The sequence below is a fragment of the Capra hircus genome, chromosome 3 (assembly GCF_001704415.2).
Source record: "Capra hircus breed San Clemente chromosome 3, ASM170441v1, whole genome shotgun sequence".
In the NCBI taxonomy this organism is placed as follows: Eukaryota; Metazoa; Chordata; class Mammalia; order Artiodactyla; family Bovidae; genus Capra; species Capra hircus.
Window position 1 is genome coordinate 95,189,199 of NC_030810.1, and position 12,707 is coordinate 95,201,905.

Below are 12,707 nucleotides of genomic sequence, written 5' to 3' on the forward strand. Positions count from 1 at the left end.
TTAGAATAGAAATTAAAGACTTTATATTCAAAAAGAATATAACAACGAATTATATTATAATTTGATTTTGGTACATGTAACAATAAATTATAAACACAAAGATAAAACAAACAAACACACACTAGATGCAGAGTGGCTTTGCACTGTGCCTTTTCACTATTGTGACTAAAACATGGGATTTTTGCCTTTTTTCCACTTCTTGTGTAAGTCCCATGGGGGTTAGATGAGGTTCAAAACTGAATTGGTTTGTACAACATACCCACAAGATGGATTCAACAGGAAAGTGTTAGTGCCTCTTAGTTCTGGTCTTGCATTAAGTGTTGTACAAAGGAAACAACTTGCAACATTTTGGACCTCACTTGTCAGATGGAAAGGATGATTCCTCTATGACTTGGGAGGCCAGGTCTAAATGTATACAGGCATATACAAATCTAGACTGAGGTGCTCCTATCTGAACTAAAATGCAAGTGGTTCTTGTCTTGTTCCTTTCCTTGAGTGAAAGCCATAATAGTTAGTCTTTCAATTTAGTTCCTAATTTTAAATAATCTGATGAACTACAGTAAGCCACCCATAACATCAGTAAACATAATTTAATTAAACTGAAATTTTAAAATTGTAACTTAGGAGCAAGAGGAAAAAAATCAAATAAGCTGATATTAGGATCTGACTTTAAAGATGCTTTTAAGTCTCAGATTGTATTCTTAGAGCAGTACCTATTCAGCCTTAACTCTGATAAATTTCTAACCACATAACCACTAACCACATGGGATTAAGAGAAACAGTATTAAAAAGATAAACCCAAGGTGCTGAAAGATCTAGATATGCTTTCTAAATCATTACATAAAGCAAAAATTAACTTTAATATGCATATATATTACACTTACTGAGGCACAAAGATTATACAAAAAAAATTTCTAAAAGGCTGAAAACCAAGTTATTTTCTAGTTGAAGTAAATTATTTAATTTATAAATAAATGGTTTTTCCTGTTTCAATTAATCTAAGGTTACTAAATATAACTAAAGTTCCTTAAGAATTTACCGTCTTTCAAGGTTTGGCAAGTACGTAGACCATGTCCATGTATACTTTAAAGTTTACAAAATTCATTGATTGAGATCATGGCTGCTGTCTATATTAGGGCTTACTAGGACAAACACCATTCGCTGACTTTGGAAATGTTTATTTTTTCTGAGCTGACACATTTCTAAGGGACACTAAACCGTATGAATATAAGACCTCTCACCATTTCAAAGGGCTGAAGTTCTAAGGGTTGAAAGAGGATGCGTTCAGAGAGTTAACAGTTGAAAGAGCTGTGTCTCTTTACAGTTGTTTTTTGAAGTTAATACTTAGAGTAAGAAAATATCCAATGCTTGCTGACAGTCAGGTATTATTTTACATTTGCGTACATTATCTCTAGAGAGATACCCCGATATCCAATTACCCCCCACTCTACAGATGAAGGGAAGGGACAGAGTTGGGACAGTATGGCAAAAGTCACACTAATAAGTGTCAGAGCCAGGATCACAATATGACTCTCAAAATTAATGTGGATGCCAATCACTGGGGGAACCTTGATAAGATGCACATTTTGATTCTATAGTTCTGGGGTAAGGCCTGAAGAGTATGCATTTCTAAGAAGTCAATACTCTTGATCCACAGAATTGAAGTAGTAAGATATTATAAGATGCAGTAAGAGGCATCTGGATGCCTCCGTATTCTTTCTGCTCTAGAGTACAAGCACATTTGGTGTAGAGGGTCTGAACCAGGAGCTTCAGTTTACAGATATGTCCTAAGCTATGCCATGGGATTTTGTTTCAGGCAAATTTGTGATCATTTGCCAACACCCTTCTCTGACGTTTGACATCTCTCTAGTGGAGCATTTCTTTCATTGCAGGGTGATTTATTCCTTTGTGGTTGGAACATATTTTTTATATTTTTTCTAGCATGTAGTAGACTGCTTGGATTATTGCCAAAAGCTGGGCACCAAGTTCCTATGCCTCTCTGCGTGGGCCCAGTTAGTCTATATTCCCCACCTCCTGACCTTGCTGTTAGGTATGCTGCTGCTGCTGCTGCTAAGTCGCTTCAGTCGTGTCTGACTCTGTGCGACCCCATAGACGGCAGTCCACCAGGCTCCCCCGTATAGCCAATGATTAAGTTCTAAATAGAGGACTATGAATGGAAGTGCTATGTGTCACCTCCAGGTCCAGCAAGTCCTCCGTGTTCTTCCCCTTCCGCCAGCTTGAAATGGAAAAGTGTGTATCCTTTGAAAGCCATGGGGCTTCCCTGATGGCTCAGAGGGTAAAGAGTCTGGCTGCAATGCAGGAGACAGGGGTTCGATCCCTGAGTCAAGAAGATCTCCTGGAGAAGGGAATGGCTACCCACTCCCTATTCTTGCCTGGAAAACTCCATGGATGGAGGAGCCTGGCTGGATGTATAGGCCATGGAGTCACAAAGAGTCAGACATGACTGAGCAACTAACAATTTGAAAGCCACATATTGAAGATGATGGAGCCACAAAATTGAAGGAGTTCAGGTCTCTGAATCAGGACTAGGAGTGCTTGCTCACCAGTAATATCTATTCAAGCTTTCTGTGCGAAATACATTTTCTAATGTGTTTAAGCCGTTAAGCACGTCCATTGTTATTTGTTACAGCAGCCAGCATTATTTTAATGTATGGGTCCTTAGGAACCATTTACTGAATGAGTGGAAGAAGTATAGCATTCCTCTGTACTGTGACCTTGCTCACTGACTCAGGAAGAAGCAGAGAATTTCTATGCTATAAAACCACATGACATCATGTTGATGTATGGCAAAACCAATACAATATTGTAAAGTAATTAGCCTCCAATTAAAATAAATAAATTTACATTAAAAAAAACCTACATGACAGAAAAATGGGCCCGTAGATAAGAATTTAGTTTCTCCTGCAAGAGCCTCCACAATGTTAATACAGAGCCTATTTTGGTGCGCTCTGGTACTTGATAGGGTACCACTGCCAAAGTCTGTGCAGTTCTCTAGGTGGTATAAGTTTATCATATTCAGATTGGCATTTTCTCAGCGTTTCCAAAATCAAACGCTTTAAAAGCTGCTTTCTTGTTCAATTTTGTTGGAAGAAGGAATTTTTACTTAAGAGGTAGACAGTGAATGGGAGTGAATGGATAGCTGGGTAAAAAACTAAAATCTCACACCTATAACTTCAAATGAACAATTATCTCCCATCCCCAAATATTTTCACAGTCCCTGAATGACTGATAACCTCTGCTGTTAATTCCCGAACTTGGTCCTTCCCTGGAACTTGGCTAAGTCAAGTGCAACATAAATAAAAAATGATAAAAATAAAATCTGCTTTGGAGGACATAAGAAGGAATGTGAAAATCAAGCAGCTGGGCAAACACAGTTAAACCAAAGAGCTCCAGCTATAGATGTCAAGGTCACCTTCAAACAATCTGAAATCCACAGGATCTGGTGAGGAGTCCAGGCTGCCTTAACCTGCCTGGGCCTCTACTTCTTCATCAGTAAGATGAGAGTTCAGTGGTTCTCTATTCTTTGAGAACCAATATCCCCTTTCACATAAAATTTAAAAAACCTACTTTTACTACAAGAAATAAAAGTCATAGAAAACATAACCCATCTATGTTTAAAAAGTCAATGATGTTATAATTCATAACCAGTATTTCAGAGTGAAAATGTCAGATACATCTGAACTAGGAGACATAATGAAATAGTCAAATGCTTTATATACCTACTTACAGAGAACAAATCTGGATTTTAAAGAGGCAAAAAACCAGAAGGCACTATATCCAAATAATCAGAGAAAAGGTAGAATGAACCAGTCTTAAAACTAATAAAAGAAAGAGAAGAATAACATAAACTAAGGAAGGATTCATACCCCAAGTCAATTAACAGACTGCTAAAATAGAGAAAATCGTGTAGAGCTCGGCCGTATCTGTAATATGAAGCCACAGAAAGATTTTTATGCTGTGATATGGGGTGAGGCAGTGAAGCAACACAGAGAATACATCTTTTACCTCGGTAACTCACATGGACAGAGAGGCACACATTCGCTGAGCTTAAAGATCTTGCCGATGGGGTGGGGGAAAGAGGCTGGATTGGAAAAAGAATCAATAATTTCCACAACAGAGATTATCCTGCTTCTGTGTAAGATGGCATAAAGGGAAGTATTTTTACGGTAGATTTTGATAAAATTCAACGACAGCCTCACATTTCATGTGTCTCCAACTAATTCTAATCGTTTATGCAGATGCTTACTATCTTTGTTAATAAATGAGTTCCTCTTACAACTCCCTCCTAGTATATTCTCCCAATACTTGACTAGAGAAAAAAAGCAAAACAAAACAAAGCAAGGAATAAACATCTGGCCAACAGATATGTTTGTTTGTTTTTTAAAATTCTAGTTTTTTTTTTTTTTTTTTAACAGAAAACTAGGAAATGACAGATGTACTAGTAGTAACTATTTTAAAGAATGGTTAGGACAATTTTTAAAAATGTGTCTCACAGGTAAAAATTAAGATGTTCGTGTATTATTTCTCAGACTATCAAGGAATACCAGGATAGTACCATGGGAAGGGGGAATTATTTTCTGCAAAATAGCGATGTTGAGAGAGATTCAATAAGAATCTCATGTTATATAATACCATGAGTTACAGGTCTTAAATATACAAGAGAACAATAATGCACAAGTAAAGCCTAATGGACCTAGTATCTTCACTGGACCACAACCTAGCAAGAGAGCCTTTAAAAGAAACTTAAATTTATTACATGGCAATTTGATTAGCACATCATACAATCATTAAAAGGAGCCTTAGCCATTCCCCCTTCAGGGAAATATCATTAATTTTATAACAAAAATTTTGAGAAAATACAATTTAACATTAAATAACTTTTAAAATAAGCAACTTAGTGTTGATGTTCTATATTAATTATTTTTTGTAAGAGCATGAACTTTGCAGTCAGACTTGGATTTGAAGCCCAATCCTACAATTGAAGCTCCAATACTTTGGCCACCTGATGCAAAGAGCCGATTCATTTGGAAAAGACTCTGATGCCAAGAAAGATTGAAGGCAAAAGGAGAAGGCAGCAGAGGATGAGACAGTCAGACAGCATCAGTGACTCAATGGACATGAATTTGAGCAAACTCTGGGAGATAGTGAAGGACAGGGGAGCCTGGCAATCTATGTGGACACAAAGAGTCGAACGCAACTTAGTGACAGAATAACAACAATCTACAACTCAGTATGTAAGATAACATATGCCAAGAGTTTAGCAACATTAGAGGCACAAAGTAAATCGCCAAATGTTACTTATTATTACTTCTAATCAAAGCTATGGTAGCTACCACTTATAAACACTTACTATGCATGTTTTATGAATATGATTACATAGATTTCTCTTAGTTATTGAATCAGTATTATTATCCCTGTTTAATACATGAAAACAGTGAAATTCAGAAAATGCTGAGAAACATGCCCAGTTCTGAATCCAGGTATGTCAGAAGCCAAAGGACCAGTGCTGTTAACCACCATGAAAAATTCTTGTTGGGAGAGAGAGAGGAGGGGAAAGGGGAGTTAAGAGTCTGTGTGTATGTTTGCAGGATGAGAGACTCAGGAGTTTACTATGAGCATTAGACAGTTTTCATGTTGATGGAACTTCTAAAAAATAATCAATATTCATGTTCTGAATTATCTGGATAACTGCCTTACAGCCAAATATGTTTCACAGCCCTGGTTTGCATCATTTAACTTGCGTGTTAAAGCCAGGCTCTGCTTTAGTTGTGGAAGCTTATGGAGAACAGAGACTAACTTAATAGGGGAATGATGTACTGAAGCTACATGGAGACCAACCACCACCACTATGTGCTACACAAAGAAGTGTTACAGTTTGAACAAAGAGCGGGAGAGCTGAGTCACCACACATGTGGTAGTTAGTAGGGGCATGCTGAACACATAACCTGTGGCACAGTACTCAGTACCGTAATCATTTCACAGCTTCACCTTGGCAAAATACCGGCATCCACCACACTTAATCAATGCTATTTTAAATTGCATTAGTTTTATTGTTTGTGTCTGATCTGTGAACTTTTGATTTTATATTTGTGCAAGAGCTATAAGCATAAGGCATATATTATATGTAACTTTATATATACATAGATAACACTATAATAAATAAAGTAAAAAAATGAGGAGCTAAGAGAATTTTTCTGTATTAAGAGGGGATGTGTGTTATTCAAGTTTGAGAAACACCGCTCTATACTGCATTGCTTGTGTGTTTGGGCTTTAGCAGCACTTAACCGCTATCACCACATACTTCAGAGGATGTGTTAAGAGGATTAAATGAGATAAGGAATGTGGGAATGCCTGGCCTGCAGAAGGTATTATTACAAGGATAAGTTCTGTCCCTTTTACCAGAAACAGGGACAATATGGAAGCTAAATATAGTCTAGGCTCTTGAAGTGTGGTCTTTCAACCAGGAGCACTGATATCACCTAAGAGCTTGTTAGAAATTGAGCATTAAGAACTTCCTCAGTGGTCCAGTGGTTAAGATTCTGGGCTTCCAAGGCAGGAGGCATATGTTCAATCCCTGGTCAGGGAACTAAGATCCCACATGCCGTGTGGCATGGCCAAAAAAAAAAAAAGAAACTGAAAATCCCAGGCTCCACCCTGACCTACTATATCAGAATCTGCATTTTAATGTATTCCTGGCTGATTTAATACATGCACATTAAAATTTGGGAAGCACCAGCCTAGCTCTCCATAGAAACGGCTGACAATAAAATTTACTGCATTTTATACTGCTCTGTAGGTGAATTTAAGTGATTAGAAAAATGCCAGGTATAGTGGCCATAAAAGACTGTCCTAACCCTGGGGTTCAATATAAACATTATCATTTTACTAACCAGCTCTTAATGGCTGTATTTGTATAGAGGGGGACTCTCTTTATAAGGGATCTAACTTCTAATTCAAAAAGAACAAAATATATTTTTAAATGAAAAATATTCAAAACTTTTGAATTTTGAATAAACAAATCTCAAGATCACACCGATCAAAATTTTGTTAGGTCTCCTTTGCCCAAAAGCAATTAAAATCATTTACATATGTTCGGCTCGTGTTTAGATGTTTTGGTCTACAACATCTGGTTTGACAAAGTCTTGGCTCAGTTTATGATGACTGTGTGATTACACTAACAAAACTTACCACCAGGAAAAAAAAAAAAAAGATACAATTGTATATACAAAATGTGTTGGTTTCAACTGTTCAACAAAAATGTTAGCTCACATTCAGCAGTTATGATTTTGTCAGTATAATTTACTTAGAGAATATTTATACTTTTAATCTTAAACTCAGACTTTGTTCATGTTAGTTGCTCAGACATGTCCGACTCTTGACATCCCATGGACTGTAGCCTGCTAGGCTCCTTTGCCATGGAATTCTCAAGAATACTGCAGTGGGTAGCCATTCCTTTTTCCAGGGGATCTTCTCAACCCAGGGACTGAACCTGGGTTTCCTGCACTGCAGGTAGCTTCTCTATCATCTGAGCCACGAGGGAAGACCTGAACTCAGAGGCCCTATAAACTTAAATCACGTTGTACTTAAGATTCAGAGATAGTGTTCTTAGAAACACAGAAAACCAAGTTAGTAACTAATATCCAAGGGAGTCACTTATATCTAAAAATACCTTGATACCATCTTTTCAAGGGCTATTTTGGTAAAATCAAAGCTTAAACTAGGCTATTTATTGCTTTATGTTCTCTACATATGGGCCATTTAAACCATATTCAAAGAATGTAAAACAAACCAGATTACTGTGTGTAAATATAAATATGTATGTAGATATAGATATACATGTATAAATGGTTAGACCTTCTAGGCAATCCTTATAATCTGTGTTTATGACGTGACCTAGATCACAGGTCAAAACCCTCCTTTATCCTTCACGTTCTTTGGCATTGCCAACCAAGAGCCATCCCATACTATGAGGTATACTAGCACCTGCCTAGGTGAAACACTCTAGCGCTTGTTGATTATGATGACGATAGCCTAAGAGAACCACAATCTGAAAGTCACTGGCTAACTCTAATCCTAAGAGGTTTACATGCTATCTTGTAGTACTTTTGGTCCTTAATACAATCAACCCGTTACTAGAACCATAAAACTTTTCTCTTTCCAGGGCAAATTCCAATAATTTCTGTTCATATATTAAGCAATTTAAACTATATACATACATACACAGACAATGTACCAGGGGAAACACCAGGAGTGATTTTTTAGCTCATACTGAACCTATATTTTCTGGCTTTCCTATTAACTGCTGCAAAGGAAAGATTAAACCATTATCTATAGTTTGAATTCATTAAATAATATCTGAGCAAAGACAGGTAGAAACAGGCAGACCATGCTTTGCTACTACAGTGATTATACCCATCTCTCTCTAGAAATGAGATTAAATCATTTTGAATTTCAGATATTTGATAAAAAAAAATCTATATCCATTTACCCTAAAAAGTAATCTAAAAATCCTCTCTTAGTCTTAACTATTATAGAGGGTTTACTTTAGAAAAAATAAATATAATGGAGCATCAGCCAATGAAATAAGATATATTATTAAATAAAGAAAAAAAATCTTTAAGATACGAACCACCTGGTCTCTAAACCTTGAGTCTAATAAATACTGAGCTTTTCTCAGGTCTTTTTGCCATCAAGAAATAGCAAAACAGAAGAGTTAAGAATGAATACAGATGAGTTAGGAACCCAAATATATACTGAAGCAAGAAACATACTTATTTTAAAAATCATATTATGTCTTCCATGAACTAATTTAAATTAACTTAACAGTCTATAAGTAGTTTCTACCTCAATTCAACTAGCATTTGGCATGACAGAAATCTAATTAAATTAAGGACTTGAGGATGCTTTGAATTAATATCAGACGCTAGGGGTCATCTCCACCCATTTATTCTCTAATGTGTGTATCCTTGAAAGGGGTATGTGTCACCTAGGCAGGTACCCTGAAAGTTACTTCATCATTTCAACATCAAGGTCACTATGCTCCCCTCTTAGGATTGAGTACACTGAAAGAACTTCACTACACAACATTTCAGACAGCTATATAAAAGCATGAACTTGGTCCAATACCAGATTCAGTTTCACTGAGAAGAGCAATCTTATCTTTAGTCATTATTAAATTATTAGATGCAGTTGACATGTATATAGCCCCATACCATCTTTAATTCTAGGACATCATTTGAACATTCTTGCTTGCTATTAATCATTAATATATTGCTGTGAATATTGCAAAGGGACATCTTTTATAAATTACTGCCTATAAGAAATTGTAAAATTTGGTTCTTTCCAAACAGCAAAGTAGCTTGAACCCTCTAAGGAAATGATTCAGGCCAGATGCCAACGTGAGGTAGCCAAGTCCAGCTATAACAGAGAAAAGCTGGTGTATTTTTACAACTGGTCCTAGTGAAATGCCACCTCAAATATGATCTAAGAATTGACTGGAGAAGATTAAGCTAATTTTTCAGATTTTTAAAAGTCAAGGCTCTAAGGATTGAAGTAGTACTGTTTGAGATGAAGGTTAATACCAGACATCTGACTGGCTGTCTAGACCTGATGACCTAGGGAACATAACAGGAAGTCCTTAACAAACAAGCATATGCGAGAAACAAGTGGTTTTGATTACTGGCAGAAAGCAGATGTGTCCATTACATGCAAAAGATAAGACTGGTTTTCTGAGAAATGTAAAGGCCCTTCTTGTTTATGCAGGAAAACAGAGGATGGGGTTAACACAACTACAGGGGCATTTCTCTATCATAAATGAAAAACGATGTTTCTTTTATCTCCACTGAAGAACTAATTTGGACCTAAGGGAGTGGGACCCTTGGAAGCATCAATCCTGAGCACATTAGAAGAATTCTAATTTTTCTTCTCCGAACCGCCAGTGTACATGATGGGGTGGGGGATGGGGAATGCAGGAATTAAAAGGAGTATGAAGAAACCCAGATGGAAATGATGTCGGTGTGACCTTCATTCAAGAAGTAACATTTAAAATGGCTAACACATGCCTCTCGCTAAAGTGTAGCACTGGAGAAGGAGTAGGCCAGAAGACACCTGGACAAAATAGGAGGGGATTCTAAGGGTTGGGATTCTGCACTAACTCTTGTTCCAAGGAAAGGGAAGTCACTCAAAATGTGCCAAGGACAAGCAGAGTGTCCTGTAGCACTCCCTCGAGGATATTTATTTATTATTGAAAAACTAACTGAAGACACCCCACCGCACAGCATTTTTCATCCAAAGATATCAAAAGCCCTTCTGAATGCTATCCTCATGATACCTCTGTGAGGTAGCTAGCATTATTCTAATTTTTAGTCAAGCTAAGGCACAAATAGAGCCTGAGTTGCAAAAGTGGTCTGGCGTTTTGTTCATGTCAACACACTTCCTTCATATTGACGTAGGCAACTCAAGACACACGGCTAGGAAATGTCCGCAGAGGAAGTAGGCCTGAGAGCCAAATAGAATCATTCACAACTCTGGGAAAGCAGCACTCTCTCTAAAGTTCCCTGACGGTGTCTCAAGAGATACCCTCTACTAAGATTACTAATATGTGCTGTCCTGTTGAATATGGAGCCCAAACCACCTCTGGTGGTAGGAAAAGGCTGAAGGAACAGTCTTCTTGTTTTTCCTCCACTGTTGAGACCGTAACAGGGACAATCTTAAATCATACAAGCTCAGGAACTTTAGTCCTTAAGTCTTCGTCTTAACTGGTACAGTAAAATTCTAATACCTGTATCTTGCTAACGATTTCTGACATTTTGATCAGACACTTTTTTTCTACATCTCTGATCCCAGATGATTCTCTTTTATCCTCAGCAAATTATCTTTAATAAAACGTAATGCCAGGATCTGAAGCAAACAATGCATCCAGTCAGCATTCATTGGTTCTATATATTTTGAGAAACACTTGCATACACACAGAAGGCGTGCAACGTGAGAGGGATGATGTGAATGATATTGCAGCTTGTCTAATGGAGAATCCAGTGCCCTTCCAGGAAACTAAAGATACTCAGAAGTTGCTCCCCAATTGCTATCAACAATCCTCTAAAAGTGAACATTTTCATTTGATACAAATATACAAATTTAAAATAAGTATACAGTTCAGAATGGCCTACCATTTTCAGATTGCCTATGTGCCAGAAAATATACAGTCAATAAAAAAATACCAGAGAGGTGGGGGACAAAAGGCTCTCTGGAGCTGTACAGCAAAAATGAGGATCGCTTCAACAGGTAGTGGATCTGCAGAGAAAAGTGGAGTCTTTAGAAACCAGGAGCACGGAATGACAGCAGGTCACAAATCTGGTGATGGAAGATAAGACGTATAGTAAGGTCCATTTTCCTGCAGAAAGGAAAAATGACAAGAACATTAAACACTAGGACCAATGTAACTGGGAATATAAAAGAGGATTTAGAGTCAATGATATAATGTATGTGAAATGTCCAGCACATGCCTGGCCCTGAGCAGGCTTCAGCCAACACAGCAATTTCACTGGGGTCAGTCAGAAGTGCTATAATGTAGGCAGAAGTAATCAGGATAATGATACTTAAAAATATTACCATTTATTAACATTCAATATGCCAGACACTTAATCAGCACTTTTCTTTCATTACCCTTTTATATCCTCACGTAATGCCATGAAGTAGGTAACATCCTCATTTTACAGAACAGAAAACTGAGGGTCACAAAGATTAAGTCACCGAGATGGCAACCAAAACAGCCTGAATTTGAATACATGTCTGTTCAAATCTAAAGCCCAGATTCTTTCGTATTAGACTGTGTTGTTCTGTGTGCTGAATCTTTGAGATAAGAAACAAAAATTCTCCTTGAGGAATTTAATAACCATATTGGCGGAAATGAGCTTCTCCATGACATGCCTGAGTGGCAAGGCTTTTAACAAGGAAAGTTTTTAGGGCATCCAAGATCAAGATGGAGAATCAAATGCCAGAATTTTACTGTCAAATGCAGAAAGCAACAAATCAGTGTAAGGGGAAAGTTTTTGACTTTATCTTGGCTAACTTTATCTTAAAAATCAAGACAGTTTTAGCTGGACTCTAAATTAGATTTATGAGACTTAAGATTCATTTCCTGTTATTAAAGTATTTCTTTGACAAGTAACTTTTTTAGTAAGCTATAAACAAAAAAGTAAGATAACAATTAGGTATGAAGAATGAGGTAGGGTGAAAAACAGCATTGCTTGAAGGTATATTTACATTATAGTTCTGGAGCATTAAATCTATTCAGTATGAAACACAGTAGGAAGGTAAATGTTATTTGAGTGACTAAGTCAATCAAAAGCTCTGTATTCTTCACAGCAGAAGCTTTGGAGCAGAAATTGATCTGGGACCATAACCAGGAAAACAAAGAGAATATCTAGGAAAACTTTCTTTTTTTTTTTTTTTTAAACTTTCTGATTATAAACCTGACCAGGTAGCAAAAAGGTTAAAAAAATTTTTTTTGGTAGAACCGAATCTGAAGATTGGGTACATTTTGGGATATTTGGGAAAAAAAAAATAATAGAAAATTTTTGTGTGTGTGTATTTTAGTATTTCCTACCAAGATCTGTTATACTAACCCCACCAGTATCTTCAATATGGACAGATGCTATGCTTAAGATACATGCCTGAAGAGAGAAATC

General features: G+C 37.0%; 1 protein-coding gene across 2 annotated transcripts in view; it reads right to left on the reverse strand.

Annotated features, from left to right (window-relative positions):
* Positions 1–12,707, reverse strand: part of GDAP2 (ganglioside induced differentiation associated protein 2) — a 77,862-nt gene continuing 65,155 nt past the window's right edge. For both annotated transcript variants that reach the window (XM_005677800.3, XM_018045975.1), the window contains exon 14: positions 1–11,410. In XM_005677800.3, coding sequence (XP_005677857.1) covers positions 11,363–11,410 — 48 coding nt within the window. In that variant the 3' untranslated portion in view covers positions 1–11,362. The remainder of the gene's footprint in view (positions 11,411–12,707) is intronic.